This window comes from Cygnus olor, chromosome 2, assembly GCF_009769625.2.
Source record: "Cygnus olor isolate bCygOlo1 chromosome 2, bCygOlo1.pri.v2, whole genome shotgun sequence".
In the NCBI taxonomy this organism is placed as follows: domain Eukaryota; kingdom Metazoa; phylum Chordata; class Aves; order Anseriformes; family Anatidae; genus Cygnus; species Cygnus olor.
The window spans coordinates 52,536,031-52,554,077 of NC_049170.1; the positions used below are offsets into that span (position 1 = coordinate 52,536,031).

Below are 18,047 nucleotides of genomic sequence, written 5' to 3' on the forward strand. Positions count from 1 at the left end.
TGTGGATACTTTCCAGTTTTATTCTGCTGCCATAACATAGTCACACAGAAGAGTTGAAGTGTAACAGATCATGCTCTGCATTCAAATATTTTTGATAACATTTAAACAAACCTGCTCAAAAAAATTCCCTAGTTCTTTATTTGCAGGGAATAAATTAATTAAACACAAAAGTAAAACACATACATGCTTGAAATAAAATTTGACATAAGTATTTAAAAAATTGGGGGAACATTAATTAAGAATGAAGTCTCAGAACCAGCCTGATGTTCTTATATATTTTAAATCACCATAAGCTAAAGTGGAACATATTTTATTTACTCCTCAAACTTAAGTGCAGTACAACACCGTTTAAGTGCCTTGGCACAAAAATAACATACAAATAATTAATAGACTAGGCCCTTGGTAAATGTATCATTTGTTATTTTTTCTTAATGCTATAAGAAGTGTGCAGCAGCTAAAGCCAAATGTGACAATATTTGTTCCTGTCCATCTCTGTTCCCTAGAGTGTATCACTTATCTACCTACAAAGCTGTAGGTAGATTTAAAACTCCAAGTACAAATTAACAGGATGGAAGCACATGCCTAAAATAAGCATGTTCATGCAAGCTTTCAACTGTAGAAATAGAAGCTGTGCTCAACTTTCCAGGCAGATCTTTCTTAAATACACAATAGGTTTCTATGCTGTTATGGAGCTGACTGATTTTTAGACCAAAGTCAGCTGTAAGCAGCCACTGAATTGAATTAATGTCTTGAGCTCGTAGTAATAAGCTTTTTTTTTCCCCACGTTCACAAGCTCCACTCCTATTAATGTTGTCGTGTGTGATAAACTGGGAACTCAAACATATACAGCTCTCAGTCTTTCCTAGGTGTGCTGTAAGTGGGCTTGTAATATGTGAAATTAACAAAGTGCAAATGGTTACCAAAAGCAAAATCTGACATTTGATTATCTTTTATCCTCAAAGGATTTTGTCTTGCTTCTTATAGCCTTTAAATTACAGTTTAATACATGGAAATACTTTTAAAACTGTACATATTAGCCTTTATGTAGAGAAAAATTATGAACAGTTACACTTTTCCTATTAATCCATATAATTCAGCTTTAAGAAGCAGAACAGAATATATATCTGAAAAACATCTAGTTATATAAACATCTTCACCTTGTAAATTAAAGATTAAATAAAGATATTTAACAATATCCTTGCTACTCTAAAAACAAATTTTAGGTATTTAAAAAGAAGAATTGCATTTATTCAGTAGGATTTTTCTTAAAGTTGCTTTTGTTTTTTTTTCAATGATACAACTTTATGGAAATAAGCACTGTAACTTAAAAAAAGCTTTCTGTGCCACTCTTACATGAAGAGATTTAAAAATGAAAAAACCTATGCTTGAGAATGAGGGAGGGAGAAGAGTAAGTGCTTACTATCCTTCCAGAAAACATGAGCTCTTCAGTAAAGTTACATGGAAGGCATGATGGAACAGAACTAAGAGTTGTTGGTATATTTTTTTTTTCCATTACTACCACTTTAGTGGAACAGTATTACAATAGGTATTCTGGTTGTGCCTGTCCTACTTCTACTAAAAAATAGTTTGTCTTCCCCATCTCATGGAAAAGCTATTAGATAGATGCTTAGCCCTTACTGAATAACTCCCACAAGTTGCTTTTAATAATACTTTAATAACAAAAGAAAAAAAAAAATCAAGTCAAAGTGCAAGCCACCTTGTTTCAGCCCTTCATAAAGTGTTAATATTTTCCCTCATTCATCTTAACTTATTTTTTAAATATAAAAGCTGAATGAGCCATTAGGAACTTACAGTCCTTCTTTACTCCTTGCTGTACACTCGTATCAGTAGACATCCTCTACTCAGCCCAAATGAATTTGGAGTTTTGTTTTCAAAATTATCATAGAAATATAATATTTTTAAGATGTCCTATTTCTAAATGATCAGAAGCACTAAGGAAATCTAAACTTACCCTATTGTAACAAGGATTTCTCTGAGTAAAACAGGGAGAGTATTTAAAAGAAGTTTTTAAAATTATGTAAAAGTTAATTTTTCCTTTCAAGTTTTTATAAGGTACAATAACCTTACTATGATTGCACTGTAAACTGTTCCAGCAGTCTGATTTAAACAAACTTGATATTCCAAAGCCTAAGTGTTGGAGGCTAAGAAACTGAAAAAATACTGTAGAAGAGGTTATTGATTACAAGTGGAAAGAATGATAGTTGAGTTCATTCCTACAGTAATTCTAGAATTTGTCTAGGTTATTCAGGTTTTGGGGAGCAAGTTTGAACTCCTCTGAGCATAATTCACCTGAGAAGCACAGTTAGTGGAAAACTCCTATTCTCGTTACTAACTGCCAGCATTTTTAATGCCGTATGTTAACTTAGTCTTGTTTTAATGTGACCTTCTGAAATGAAGATCTACAATAGCGTGACCTGAGCCACACAGAAAAGGACTCACAACAGAAGTTCCATTAGTTGAGCTGTGGCCAGGGACTCCAATGTCACTCTTGCTAGTAATATCTTAGCTGGAAAGGAAAAATAAGCCCAACAATAAGTATTGTTAGGGCTTGTAAAGGGGAAACAACAACAAATTAGGAAAAGGAAGATGAAGATTTTATCTTCAGGTACCATATACTATTAAAGTACCATTTAGAAAAAAGGCAGCAAATAGGAAACTTGAAGATAGTTTTACCCACAGAAAACAATTTAAAATATCTGTAACCACAAAATTTCAGTACTTAAAATGCTGCTATTTTGCTCGCTTCTCGAACCCCACTCAAGTAAGCTCCTGTAACGGTCTGAGGAAAGTGCCTGTTCGTGGCCTGCATTAAAAAAAGAAAAAGTGATTTGTTTCTAAAACGATTAAAACAGTTAGAATTTCAATTTATAAGATCAGTTATGTTTTCCTTAAGCATATACCAACATTCCAAAATGGTATGAAAAACCTGTTTGAAAGAGTTTAAGAGGAATGACTTATTATTTTTGGCAACATCAAAATCTGCAAGCAAGTCAGTAGTCTGTTTTGCTATCTGCACTTCAGTGAGACATGTAAGTACTGGTTCGATATAGAAAGCACCTGTGCCGTCAGCAGTGTGCATTTGTTACGTTAACCACAAATGCAGTAACAGCAAGAAAATTTGACTAAAAATACAAGTGTAGCATGTTGTCTTGTCATGTTACGTTCTTATGGTTATGCAATTTGCTCCCAACCTGAGATATTTGGCAAACTTCCTATTCCCAATAATAGGAATTAAAGAGGGGTCTGTGTCAAAATCAAGAAACATTAGTGTATTTGTGTAATAGAATATTTATATGCTACCTCTAAATTAATAACTGTTGGCTAACAAAAGACGATCTTTCATAAGTAGTTCCCCAATAACCTTAACCAACAGTAACAAAGATACTTACCTCACCAGCAAAAAAAATTGTTCTTTGTATGTCTTCAGCTATAATGTCATAAGCTTCACCACTGCCTCCTGTTCTTACGAAGCTATACGCCATCTGGAGCCATGGATCTTTGCTCCATCGAGTAACAAAAAACTTTACTGGGTCTGGAACCTCCTGTGTAATCAAGGTAAAACTTATGTGCAACAAAGAAGAGCTCATATTTGGATAGCTTTCCATAATCTTTAGAGAGCATGCAGTATTATTACAGAACCACAGAATCACAGAATTGTCTAGGTTGGAAGAGACCTCCAAGATCATCTAGTCCAACCTCTGTCCTAACACTAACAAGACCTCCACTAAACCATATCACTAAGGGCTACATCTAAACGTCTTTTAAAGACCTCCAGGGATGGCGACTCAACCACTTCCCTGGGCAGTCCATTCCAATGCCTAACAACCCTTTCAGTAAAGAAGTTCTTCCTAATATCCAACCTAAACCTCCCCTGGCGCAACTTGAGCCCATTCCCCCTCGTCCTGTCACCAGGCACATGGGAGAATAGACCAACCCCCACCTCTCTACAGCCTCCTTTAAGGTACCTATAGAGAGCGATGAGGTCTCCCCTGAGCCTCCTCTTCTCCAGGCTAAACAACCCCAGCTCCCTCAGCCGCTCCTCGTAAGACTTGTTCTCCAGACCCCACACCAGCTTCGTTGCCCTTCTCTGGACTCTCTTGAGCACCTCGACGTCCTTCTTGTAGCGAGGGGCCCAAAACTGAACACAGTACTCGAGGTGCGGCCTCACCAGAGCCAAGTACAGGGGGACAATCACCTCCCTAGACCTGCTGGCCACACTGCTTCTTATACAAGCCAGGATGCTGTTGGCCTTCTTGGCCACCTGAGCACACTGCTGGCTCATATTCAGCTGCCTATCAACCAGTACCCCCAGGTCCTTCTCTGCCAGGCAGCTTTCCAACCACTCATCTCCCAGCCTGTAGCGCTGCTTGGGGTTGTTGCGCCCCAGGTGCAGGACCCAGCACTTGGCCTTGTTGAACTTCATACAGTTGACCTCAGCCCATCGGTCCAGCCTGTCCAGATCCTCCTGCAGAGCCTTCCTTCCCTCGGGCAGATCGACACACGCACCTAACTTGGTGTCGTCTGCAAACTTACTGAGGGTGCACTCGATCCCCTCATCCAGGTCATCAATAAAGATATTGAAGAGGACTGGCCCCAGTACCGAGCCCTGGGGGACTCCACTAGTAACCGGCCTCCAACTGGATTTGACTCCATTCACCACAACTCTTTGGGCCCGGCCATCCAGCCAGTTTTTAACCCAACGAAGCGTACGCCAGTCCAAGCCAAGAGCAGCCAGTTTCTTGAGGAGAATGTTGTGGGAAACGGTGTCAAAAGCCTTACTGAAGTCAAGGTAGATCACATCCACAGCCTTCCCCTCATCCACCAGGCGCGTCACTTGGTCATAGAAGGAGGTCAGGTTCGTCAAGCAGGACCTACCTCTCATAAACCCATGCTGACTGGGCCTGATCGCCTGGTTGCCCTTCAAGTGCCTCGTGACGACATTCAAGATAATCTGCTCTATGAGCTTCCCTGGCACTGAGGTCAAACTAACAGGCCTATACTTCCCCGGGTCTACCCTCCGACCCTTCTTGTAGATGGGCGTCACATTTGCTAGCCGCCAGTCGACTGGGACCTCTCCTGATAGCCAGGACTGCCAATAAATGATGGAAAGCGGCTTGGCCAGCTCCTCTGCCAGTTCGCTCAGTACCCTCAGGTGGATCCCATCCGGCCCCATCGACTTGCGTACATCCAAGTGCTGTAGCAGGTCGCCAACCATTTCCTCGTGGATAGTGAGGGCCACATCCTGCTCCCCATCTCCTTCCACCAGCTCAGGGTACCGGGTATCCAGAGAACAACTGGTCTTGCCGCTAAAGACTGAGGCAAAGAAGGCATTGAGTACCTCAGCCTTTTCCTCATCTTTTGTAACTAAGTTTCCCCCCGCATCCAGTAAAGGATGGAGATTCTCCTTAGTCCTCCTTTTTGTGTTGATGTATTTGTAAAAACGTTTTTTGTTATCTTTAATGGCAGTAGCCAGATTGAGCTCCAGATGAGCTTTGGCCTTCCTAATTTTATCCCTGCACAGCCTCACAACATCCTTATAGTCCTCTTGAGTAGCCCGCCCTCTTTTCCAAAGATTATAAACCCTGCTTTTTCTCCTAAGCTCGAACCACAACTCTCTGTTCAGCCAGGCCTGTCTTCTTCCGCGCCGGCTCGTCTTTGGGCACGTGGGAACAGACCGCTCCTGAGCCATTAAGATTTCCTTCTTGAAGAGTGCCCAGCCTTCCTGGACTCCTTTGCCCTTCAGAACCTCCTCCCAAGGGACTCTGCCAACCAGTGTCCTGAACAGCTCAAAGTCAGCCCTCCGGAAGTCCAAGACAGCGGTTTTACTGGTCCCCTTCCTGGCTTCGCCAAGAATAGAGAACTGAACCATTTCGTGGTCACTCTGCCCAAGACAGCTCCCGACCCCCACATCTCCCACCAGTCCGTCACTGTTTGTGAACAGAAGGTCTAGCGGGGCACCTCCCCTGGTAGGCTCTCTAACCAGCTGCGTCAGGAAGCTATCTTCCACGCTCTCCAGAAACCTCTTAGACTGCTTTCTCTGGGCTGTGTTGTGCTTCCAGGATATGTCTGGGAAGTTGAAGTCCCCCACGAGAACAAGTGCTGACGATTTCGCAGCTTCTGCCAGCTGCCTGTAGAACTCCTCATCCATCTCCTCATCCTGGTTCGGCGGTCTATAACAGACCCCCACCAGGATGCTTGCCTTGTTGGCCTTCCCTCTGATCCTAACCCAAAGAGACTCAACCTTATCATTCCCAGCCTCAAGTTCCTCAACATCAAAACACTCTCTAATATAGAGAGCCACACCACCACCCCTTCTGTGCTGCCTGTCCCTTCTGAAGGGCCTATAGCCAGGCATTGCAGCACTCCAGTCGTGAGAGTGGTCCCACCACGTTTCCGTGATGGCAACCAAGTCATAGCCTTCCTGCTGCACGATGGCTTCCAGCTCCTCTTGTTTGTTACCCATGCTGCGTGCATTAGTGTAGATGCACTTCAGTCGGGCCATTGCCTTCTCCCCCGGCCTTGCCATTGTTCCCCCTGGTAGAGCTCCGACAAGCCTTATTTCAGCCCCATCCCCCTTCTTTCCTAGTTTAAAGCCCTCTCAACGAGCCCTGCCAGCTCCTGGGCTAGGATCCGTTTTCCCCTTGGAGATAGGGACCCGTCTGCGGTCACCAGGCCGGGTGCCGAGTGAAGCGCCCCATGGTCAAAAAAACCAAAATTTCTGTATTGGCACCAGCCTCTGGGCCACGTGTTAATCAGGTGGGCTTTCCGTGTCCTCTCGGTACCCCTCCCTGCCACTGCAGGGATGGACGAAAACACCACCTGTACTCCCGCTCCATCCACTAACCGTCCCAGTCCCCTACAACAGAGATTGGATTAAATTCCAGAATTCCAGTTTTCCTTTGATGACTAGTGGCATAATAATTTGTTTGCTAGACATGTCTGATGTCTGAAACATTACGGTTGCACTGTTTTGATTGCAACAAATCTGGATATTGTATTAAATCTAGAACTACACAGAAAAAAAAATCTTGTTAAAATAACGCGTAGTCTTGCGAACTTATAAAATACCAGTATCAACATCATTCAGTATGTTTGCGTGTATAACATAAGCACTTTACATCTTTGTAAGGCACAATGCTTTGCAAATTCTAGCTTGTTAAATCTCAAAATATAATCTCCATTTTGTGGATTATTTTATTCCAATGAAGAAATAACATTACTTGTCTAAAGTCAGAAAGTGAGCTAGTTTGAAAGCTAGGTTCGGGGAGAAAACAGAAAACTAAGTCCATAATTAAGCCTTGACAGTAATACCATGTATTCTTTGTCACATTACAGCATGTAAATTCTACACAGTTCTACCAAAAAGAGCCTGAATAACTGTACGAGGGCTCAGTTAACTACAGCTGTGTCTTACTCTTAAGGGGTTTGTCATAAGTAGACAAAAGTACCTCTGATTGTCTCTTGCACAACATCTGGTATCAACAAATAGACTATTCTGTTCAGGTAGCACCCAAAATACTGAAGTGCAAGCAATCAATACAAGGGCTGGGCAAACAGCTACATATGGCCACAGACATCCCAGAAGGAAATTTTGGTACACCCTTAGAAGCCACCTAATCTTTGAAAATCCTGCAGCATTGTGGACAGATGACTGAAATTCACAACTGCTATAAATGATGGAGACAAAGAGGAGAGTCATCCTTCTGGGCTAGTGTCAAAACCCAAGAGCTGTTTGCTGCCTGTGCGTTCTCATGAGATCAAAACAGCAGGTATGTGGACTTGCATTGCCATGATTCTAGTAACTGTAAAGCTGTTACCAAAAGTTTGCTTAGTAGGAAAAGGCAGGCTTCTGGATGCCAAAATCTTTCCAAGACTGTTAGTCCAAGCATCCCCTGAGACCTAACTGCTCTAAGTAATTTAAGATATTACAGTCCATTAAGTAGAGTGCATTGCTACGTAATAACCTTCTGCTTGCCCCGGATTTACCTGACTTTCCTATTAGTGCTTATCCTGATGATGAGCTGGTGGGGAGGTAAAGGAATTTTTACTCTATTTCTTTACAGTCAGGCTGTAGGGCCCTTGACTGATCATCTTGCTTGTACCTCCACCCCAAGGTATCTCGGGAAGGGCTGTTTCTTATTAGAAGAATAACCTTCCCACACACTGACACCTGCATCCAATTTCAGTGGCTTTTTACACTGGAGGGAATAAAAAAGAATTACTATGCTTAAAGCTTTTATGATGTATTAGAAGCAGGGATAACCAACAAAAAGTTTGGAAAAAGTGACAGTTAAGAATTGTATTGCCTTCCTAAAGTACTGATTTATTTTAATTGTCATTTCTAAAAGCACTTTGAAGGAAAGTTCGTTTCTGGTGTTCTATTCAATATGCTTTTTCCTTGGGACAGATCTAAGAAATCTCAAGACATATTTTTTAGACAAGGGACCAAACGTGGTGTTTTTACCATATCTCAAAGGACGCATATTTCCTCAAACACACATAAAAAGAAAAAAGAAAACAGGAAAACTTTGGTACATCAGGTAATACAATCAAAAGCTTTATGTCTGTTGGCAAGTTAATGTATGTCTTCTAAGAGAAGAGGCTTCTCTTACCTGCTCCTTAAACAGCTCTCGAAGTACAGTCATACACTGTTGCAGTACTTGTTTATCATCTAAATTCTTAATGGTTGTCACAGCATCTCCAGTGACCACTGACATTAAAATGCTTTGTTTGCCCTAGAAACAAAACATTAACATATTGTATCACTTCAAAATTACTAGTTTAGGTATTTCTTGAAACGTTCCTTTTAAATGCTATTGACAAAGATATTGTCATTCTAGAGGAAATTATTTCCTTAGAACAAAGAGTTCATATTCTTCGGTATTTATGCTCAAATTACTAACATCCACTAATGTTTGGGTTTTTTTTTTTTGACACAAATCTGTATCGGGTGACAGTCAGCCCCACTTACAACTCACAGAATTCACTGAAAACTTCCTGTCTACCTATTGAAAGGTTACACCGAAAAAAATGACCTTGAGGGTCCTACTCTTTGTGACAGACCTCTCAAGCTCCTCTTCTGTTCAAAACATCAACTCTACTCCAGTTTCAAAAAATGTTAAAAGAGACAAGCTATTTAAATACTAGCTAGATATGTTTCTGGATTTAAGCCAATGCTTAAGGCCTTTGACACAGTCTCACATGACATCCTGATCTCCAAATTGGAGAGAGATGAGGAGTGGACCATTCAGTGAATAAGGAACTGGCTTGAAGGTCGCACCCAGAGAGCGTTGGTCAATGGCTCTACTGAGCCTCTATCTCAGGTGGAGGCTGGTGATGAGTGGTGTCCCTCAGGGGTCTGTCCTGAGATCGGTGCTGTTTGATACCTTTATCAATGACACAGACAGTGGGATCAAGTGCACCCACAGCAAGTTTGCAGATGACACCAAGCTGAGTGGTGCAGTTGATACAACAGAAGGAAGGGATGCCATCCAGAGGGACCTGGACAAGCTCAACATGAGCCTACAGTGCGCGCTTGCAGCCCAGAAGACTGTTGATGCATCCTGGGCTGCACCAACAGAGGAGTGGTCAGCAGGGGAAGGAGGGGATTGTCCCCCTCTGCTCTGTCCTTGTGAGGCCCCACCTGGAGTGCTGCGTCCAGATCTGGGGGCCCCAGCACAAGAAGGATGTGGGGCTGTCAGAGGGGGTCCAGAGGAGGGCCAGGAAGATGATCAGAGGGCTGGAGCACCTCTCCTGTGAAGAAGGGCTGAGGGAGTTGGGGATGTCCAGCCTGGAGAAGGCTCCAGGGTGACCTCATTGCAGCTTTTCAATAAAGGGGGCTTATAAAAAAGATGGACAGCAACTTTTTGCTTGGGCAAATAATGATAGGACAAGGGGGAATGGTTTAAAACTCAAAGAGGGTACGTTTAGATTAGACATAAGGAATACATTCTTCACTCAGAGGGTGGTGAGGCATTGGCACAGTTTGCCCAGAGGAGCTGTGGATGCCCCATCCCTGGAGGTGCTCAAGGCCAGGCTGGATGGGGCTTTGGGCAACCTGGTCTGGTGGGAGGTGTCCCTGCCCATGACAGGGGGTTGGCACTGGACGGTCTTTAAGGTCCCTTCCAACCCAAGGAATTTTATGATTCAATGGTAAGTCCTTAGCGTCTGATTCTGGCCAAAGAAAGGAAAGCTCAGTTCTTCCTTTCACTTCAACAGATTTGCTATGATTCGGTAGTTTGAAAGATTAAGCAGTGACTATAGTATACCAGACAGGCTGTCAAATCCATTAAATTCCCCCTCTCTTATCTATAAGTGTCCTGGTTTCAGTTAGGACAGAGTTAATTTTCCTCCTAGTAGCTGGCAGGGTGCTATGTTTTGGATTAGGATGAGAAGAGCGCTGATAACATGCTGATGTTTTAATTGTTGTAGAGCAGTGCTTACACCAAGCCAAGGACTTTTCAGTTTCTTGCTCTGTCCTGCTAGCGAGCAGGCTAGGGATGCAGCAGGAGCTGGGAGGGGACAGACCCAGGACAGCTGACCCAAACTGGCCAAAGGGGTATTCCATACCATCTGACGTCATGCTGAACAATATATAGGGGTGGCTAGCTGGGGTGGAGGGGGGGCCGGCTGCTCGGGGATAGGCTGGGCATCGGTCAATGGGTGGTGAGCAATTGCATTGTGCATCACTTATTTCGTACACATTATTACTATTAATATTATTATTATTATTATTGTTATTATTTTCCCTGTCTTAATAAACTGTCTTTATCTCAACTCACAGACTTCACTTTCCCGTTTCTCTCCCCCATCCCGGAGAGGGAGGGGGGAGGGTGAGCGAACGGCTGTGTGGTGTTTGGCTGCCTGCCGGGCTAAACCACAACAATAAGGCAGTTCTTCTGCTACTAAATTTGATAGCTATCAGAGGATAGTTATCAATTCTATTAGCTATAGACAGCACACTGAGTCTTATGTACCTTATTGTAATAACAGAGTGCAGCCTTCACAGGATAGTTCTTTTTTGGTTAAGTCATGAGATTATAAAATGACTTAATTGCTGCCAAGTAATAAGCAGCACTTGTTAAAGCACGAAAAAATTAAGTGTGTAGGGTGTCTGCTTGGAACCGTCAGGGAAGGGAAACAATGTCAATACACTGGTTTGAATTGTTTTTGAAATCCATGAGTTGCAGAGCTCAGTTTCATACAAAACCTATTGTCTGTTTTCTGCTGCTTCACAAAGTCATTCAGGTCACTGCAAGCCATTAGGTATTAGTAAACTGGCATGAACTTTTTTAGGTTTAAGTAAGGAAACAGAAGTCCTAAACTGGAAGTGACTGGCAGACTTTCCCATATTTGCTCATCTGCAGTTAGGTGTTACACACTGGCTTTTAGGATAGCTTTAACACTAAAAACATTAACTTACTTGTATATTATTTTGTAGCCAAATCTGGGAAAACGCTGCCATTTATTACGAAGTATAAATTGACTTTTTCTTGCTAAATAGTGATTCCCTTTCTTTTAAGAGTAGCAGGAAAAAAAAGTGAAGCTTTCAATGTCAGTAATTATTGCACCTAGATTACAAACTGGATTTCTAAAGGAACAACAGAAAATACAGGTAGTGTATGATACCTCTGGATCCATGTCATAGAAGACACTAAAAAGTCCACGTTGGCTGGAATTGGGTGGAACATGACCAAAAAAATCAGCTCCTTGAATTTTACTGTCCCAAAATCTATAAGGAAACTGCAAGGCGATCTAGAGAGAAAGAAAGAGAGAGGGAATCAAGTAATTTCATACTACAAACTCAAAACTGTTCTAACTCTTTTTCCCTTTTCCACTCAATTAGAGGCATACAGTTCTGTAAGGGGATCTCAGCAAAGAATGTATGGGCCTGTTCACCGAGGGGAACAGGGAGGGAAATAAAACTGAAGTCCCAGAAATTGAAAACAAAATCAAGTTCACAATTTAATTCACTATGGAAAATGCTTAAATTCGGCAGAGTTTTTACAAACTTAATGCAGAACTCAGAAATAACCCACAGTGGATGGAGATCATTGAATCTTGCCTTTAGATTTCCACACTGTTATTGTCTGGTTTCTGGCATTACTTCTGTTACTATTTTGTTCTAAGCACAGACCTTATGAGGGATCTTTTCAGGAGCAGCTGTCTTTTTGCACTGGGAAAATGTAGATCTTACACTGGTCAAATACACAGCTTTCAGTATTCATCTGAAGTAGTTCATATATTTATTAGGTCAAAGGGAACAGGAATAAGCATATTATGAGAATTTTGGAAGATCTAAGATCAATATAAGGCTTGCACAAAAAGTTTACTTTGTCACTGTGAAGTGATTCTGCAAACAATTTCTTTTAAAAAACAGACTTGAGTTGGGAATACTAAGAAATACATGCGATCCCTGCTAGCATTTTTCTCTTCCGAGCATTTTAACAATGTACACTGTGCAGGTTAAAAAACAAATGAACACAACTATTTCCATTGAATTTCTCTAATATTATAGAAATAGAGAAAAGAAGCAGCTCTGCAAAATGTTCTTTCTGTGCTTCCTTTCCCTGTCCCACCCCCTCCAAAACTGCACGTAACAGACGCGTCACTGAAGATTTTTGAGTACAGAAAGTAAAACTAAATGTGTAGGTGAACCCTGAGAAATGCACACCAGAAGCAACAGGGCCAAAGCAGCCAATATTTCTGTGAAAAGAAGCATAAATACGTTCCAATTTACTTACCTTCTCAATGACTCCTGCTCCCAAACTATTAATGGCTTTAATTTTTTTTTCTGACAGTGGAGGATTGAACTGAATGGCATTTTTCTGAAGAAGGGCCAGTGGTACGGTCACTAATACCTGAGAGAAATAATTGCAGTCACAACAGCAGCAAAAGCTGAACACTGCACTTAAGCCTAATAGCATCCTCTTATAACTGTCTTGGATTTTTCATGTAGGATACAACGTAATATTCACCAGATTAGTGTCTGATTTTACTGCGCATTACATTCAGGTGAGAACAGGTCCCTCAGTTCATTCACTGGCTTTTAAGTTGAAGTCTGCTGAATTGCTTGTATCACTGGCTAACCATACTGCTAATTTTAATACCTCCTGTAAATTATAGTCAATGACTATCAGATTAAAAGAACTGGCTTTTTGAAAGGAGGAAAGATGTGTGTGTTTTTTTTTTTCCCTTCAGAGATTCCCACCCTTTAAAATTTGTTCAGTAACACGAGTGATGACAACCCAATTTTGATCACATTTAGGTATCATTTTTTTAATGCCTAAAATGTAAATTATGCAGCACAAAGCAGATGGGGACACAGGAAATAAGGGTGACTGAGAAACATGGGTTGTTGAGTCCTACATCCCAAAGGGCAAAATTTCATGGGGCAGATTTACATGTCAAGTGGGGTAAAGCTGAGTAAGGAATGGAACCAAAAAGAACCAGCCATCCTAACTGTCACTTCAAAGACCAGATAAAAATCTACGTGATTCACATTTTTATAGTACTACCTTTATAGGCCTTAGTTCTTTATATCAACTAATACTCAAAACTCAAGCATTTGGAATGAAAAATACATTCCAGGACATCTAAATACAGGTCATTGGAATATAGGAGTTTTCATCTTTGAGCAGAGATTGGACTAGAGAGTCTTCTGAGGGAAAGGGAGGAAAAAAAAAAGTACATGTACTGTGATCAATACTGCTCTTGTGTTCTCCAAAATCTGTAAACTTGAAGCGTATTGGTTACCTTTTGGGTTCTCCACACTGTTCCTTCTGCAGTAGTGACCTGTACTTCTTCACCAGAATAGTCAATGCTCTGTACCTATTGAAAGGCAAATGCAAAGCTATTATACTACAAAATCTATATGTGCAATATAAGTTCAGACAAGAATAGCAACATAGCATCAGTCTGCAAACTAGTTGAGTACAAATATCCACACAAATATTGAAAGAAAAAAAAAAGCTTCTATGTAGCTGGAAAGGAAAAATCATGATTCTAACATACCAGCTCATCACATTATGTTTAAGTACAGATGGTCCTCAGAGAGGCTTTCCAGAAATAGTATAAAGTGTTCCTTACTAGAGAGTTCTTTACTGTTCATTACAGTATTTAAAATTCAAGTTACTTAGATAAATTGATTTTTTATTACTGTATACCTTTGACACTGCATTCATCAAATACTACGATTAAATTTATATAAAATTTAGACTGCATTTAGACTGTAGAAATACGACTGTGTTTCAGTATCAAAGATTTAATATAAATAGCATTACTCGATGCTAATGGCAACATCAATAATTTAATTTCTGATCAGTCAGAAACTTAACTTGTTTTCCTCTTTTCTTATAGCTAAACTGGAATAACTGCAGGTGCAGATTTACCTGGTCAAAAAGAATACAAAGATATGATGGGGTGCTTCAAATAAAGCAAGGCAGGTACTACATCAACATTTTCCAGACTTACTGGGAAATTCAAACGGATGTCCAATCCTTCTGCCAGTGTATCAATCACCGTAGAATATCCCACAGTTAGAAGAGTGTGATCTCCAGCAAACTGGGCAAAAATTCATTATGGTCCCATGAGCGTGCAGATACCTGTGGGCAGAACATAACTAGCTGTCTCTACTGCTGAGGTGACGTGGGTACTAGCAGAAGTCCCACAGCTTAGAAGAAGCCACCCTAATTCCCTGCACAACTGGGGGGAAGGGGAGGAAAGTACAGCACGATAATATATAGCAATGCAGACAAAAATAAACGGCTTATTTTTCTAAAGCCTCTAAATGGCATGTAAATTGCTGGATTAAGGAAAGTAATCATATGAGTCTAAAAAAAAAAAAAAAGTAGTACAAAAAATTCAGGTGGATAGTAGTTGATTTATTTCAGTTTTTTCTCTCTAGCAAAGAAGCCAGATTTTACAGCCCTAAGACTTCCAATAAAAATCAAAATACTTCCCACCATGAGGGGGAAATGAGATATTAAAAAAAATCTCAATATAATTTTTCTCTAACTTTGCAGATTTTTCCATGATACCTTTCATTGACAATAGAGATATTTGCACTAAGCAATCGCTACTTGGCAGTTAAAAATCTGAAGCAATTCTCAAACTGCTATTGAAATGCCAATTCCTAACACTACAGTTGCATTTACCTCATATTTTGATTTTCAAATCAACAAGAAGATAGGTTTTAGCATCTTTATTATTTCCCCTGGGTGCTAATGAAGTGGAAAAGCGTGACAGATCAAAATATTCTCCATTGACTGTCCTGGTATAACACTGTCTTGCAGATTTTTGTTATTTCTTATATGCTTCTCAGTTCAGATCAGATTTGTGCATCTGCACATACCAATCAGCTCTCCTACTACCAGAGTAAGTTTGACCCTAAACATCTTTAACCCAAGCAACAGGATTGAGTAAATAACACACTGCAAACATCATACTTTGATATTTCCTGAACCTGCTTGGTTAACTCTGAAGTCGCGAGGAAAGCCAAGTATCACATAGTCAACAGAATACCTAGGAGTGGTGAACTGGGGCCCACCGTCATGGTGTTGGAACACTTCAGAAGTTAAATGCTTTTATTCTCAAGATACCTAGCAAGGTAGAGAAATACCTCAGTTTTTAAACACAACTGAGAAGCAGAAGTCACACACAACATCTGAGTCAGAGTAACTCTCCTGTGAATTCTACCACCCAGAATCTCAGCAAAATGCCCTGATTCCACGGCACCATCTACTCTCAGCTTCTAAAGTTAAAGAGGATATCGCTGCAAGCATGTCATGAACTCCCTTTAGATTACTTAAGGAGGTGCTGGAATTTGTGTCACAATGCTTTTAAAGAACAGGTTAGGGATATAGGAATAGTTTAGGGCTAGCTGATTCTTCCCTGGGGGCATGGATGGATCAGATAGCTTGTCAATGTCACTTGCATTTTCTATAGAGCTCAACCATGTCAAAAAACAGCTGTCAAAACTCACCTGAGAGAGATTGCTGCCACAGGCATACTCCAAGTTACTGAGATGGAACTGTAGTACTTTTTCTTCCAGCTCACTGAACTGGATACCAGACTCCTGAATGAAGGCTTTATAGATCTCCTGTATTTTCTCTGTAAAAGAACGTGTTTAAAATAAGAATATATCATGATTCATCAGAAGTCCTACTGCATTTCAGTATGCTATTCTCTGGATCACGTGATTTTCAAGCTTACTACTAGTTTGCACTAAGATCTTTTCTTCTCCCCCAGAAAAAGAAACACAAGATCCTTCTGGTGATAAAATGTAGCTCCATTGTTTAAACAGTTTTCCCTAGTAAATTTTTTTTTTCCTCCAAAAGGAAACATACATAACTTCAGGAAAAAAAGGAAAAAGAAAAAAAAAAGGAAAAAAAAAAAGTTAAAAGATTTGTTTTTTAAAGGGCAATAGCATAGTTGGGATAATCAATTGAGACATTGGAGAAATTAATTGTTTAGCTATCATCAATGTACAGTTGAAGATATTTCAAGGAAAAGAGCAGTTCAATATAACAGAGAATTCTTGCAAATAAATACTGCTTTTCTTTCCTTTTTTTTTTTTTTTTTAAATTAAGGAGGTGAGAAATTTTATCCAGAGTTCACTGAAGACCACGGGAATTATTAATTCTGTCTTACTGAACCCACAGTGAAAAGATTTGGGATGCAGTCATTTCCAAGCAAGTTTATTTGTTGTTGAATATACTTGCATGCTGTAAGTGAGAGGCATTACCAACAGAGGTGGGGCCATTCTTGTCAGTAAAAGGCTTTGATCAGGCTCTTTTTTAGACAGGTTAGTCATAGCGAGTAAAACTAATGGTTAGCTATGTCCTGCTTTGGTAAGAAACAAGTCTTTTGAACCGTTGTTGCCACTAGCTTTCTGTATACCGAAAAAGCTATATCTTGAAAACAAGATACTACATTAAAAGTAATACAGAACTATAAAAGCCTTCAAATTAAATTTCCTTAAATGTTACATGTGACATTTTGGTCTGTGTATATATGGTAGTCAGTTAATCTCCCTTTGTCCTCAGAGAGTCACATTATCACTGCTGTATTTAAGGTCAGATGTGCAGCCATACACTTCTAAAAATGTCCAATGTAAAAGGCAATTTAATATAAAACTCTGAATTCTGATGGTTATGAGCACAGCCAACATCTTCACTTTTAAATACATCTCCCACTTACCACCAAGAGGAACATCTTGATGTTGGGTTTTATCTTTTCTCCACTCAGAGACAACATCTAGGATGGCATTGAAATGAAAGTCCATACGTTTATCAATAGTGGGATCTGTTATCCTTCCACCTTCCTGGATCAAGTCACATTTCTCCCCTAGTTTGTGCATTTTAATGCCAAGCTTAAGAAAAAAGACATTTTATTGCTTTTTAAATATGGAAAAACTACAGTGCCTAACCTGCTCAAAGTTATTTAAAGAAAGGTGAATCCCTCAGACTTAAGCAATGTCACTTAAAAAACATCCATGACGTTAAATAATTAGTCAGATTAACTCAGACTCTCATCCTTCTAGCACTGGAATACCAACAGCCCTTCTATCCCTTAATTGTCAACAAACTGTTTTTCCCCACTCTTCCATCCTTTCTATATCATGGATTCTCTGAAACCTTGTCTCCAACTTTCCTATCAAGTCAGGGCTAGAACAGAGTTTTTGGGTCTGTTATCAGTCACAATGAACCAGTTTCCTTCATTTTTACCTTGCCTTATCTTCTTTTTGCCATTGAAATCAGTTCTTTTCCACAACTTTCTGGTAACTTATGCCCCAACAGTTCCCTGCAAGTCAGGAATCAACAGGATGCATCTCGCCAGATATTGCCCATTTCATTAGCAAACAAGCAAAGAAAGAAACGATTTGAATTAAAACCTAATATCTTGCTCTGCTTGTCCAACTTGCATCAAGCACCCAGCAGACCTAAGTCAGAGAACAGACTTTATATTCCACAGTTGGCCTGGAGAAAATAGCACTAGAATAGCTCTAACTTCTTCCTAGGGCCTTG

The 18,047-nt window shown here is 40.4% G+C and overlaps 1 protein-coding gene across 1 annotated transcript in view; it reads right to left on the minus strand.

The window, feature by feature from the left end:
* The window catches only part of KDM1B (lysine demethylase 1B), a 33,432-nt gene continuing 15,385 nt past the window's right edge, over positions 1-18,047 (minus strand). The window contains 10 exon segments of the mRNA XM_040546060.1: positions 1-2,824; positions 3,411-3,563; positions 8,634-8,756; positions 11,650-11,775; positions 12,765-12,881; positions 13,777-13,851; positions 14,494-14,594; positions 14,597-14,624; positions 16,004-16,131; positions 17,221-17,392. Coding sequence (XP_040401994.1) covers positions 2,741-2,824; positions 3,411-3,563; positions 8,634-8,756; positions 11,650-11,775; positions 12,765-12,881; positions 13,777-13,851; positions 14,494-14,594; positions 14,597-14,624; positions 16,004-16,131; positions 17,221-17,392 — 1,107 coding nt within the window. The 3' untranslated portion in view covers positions 1-2,740.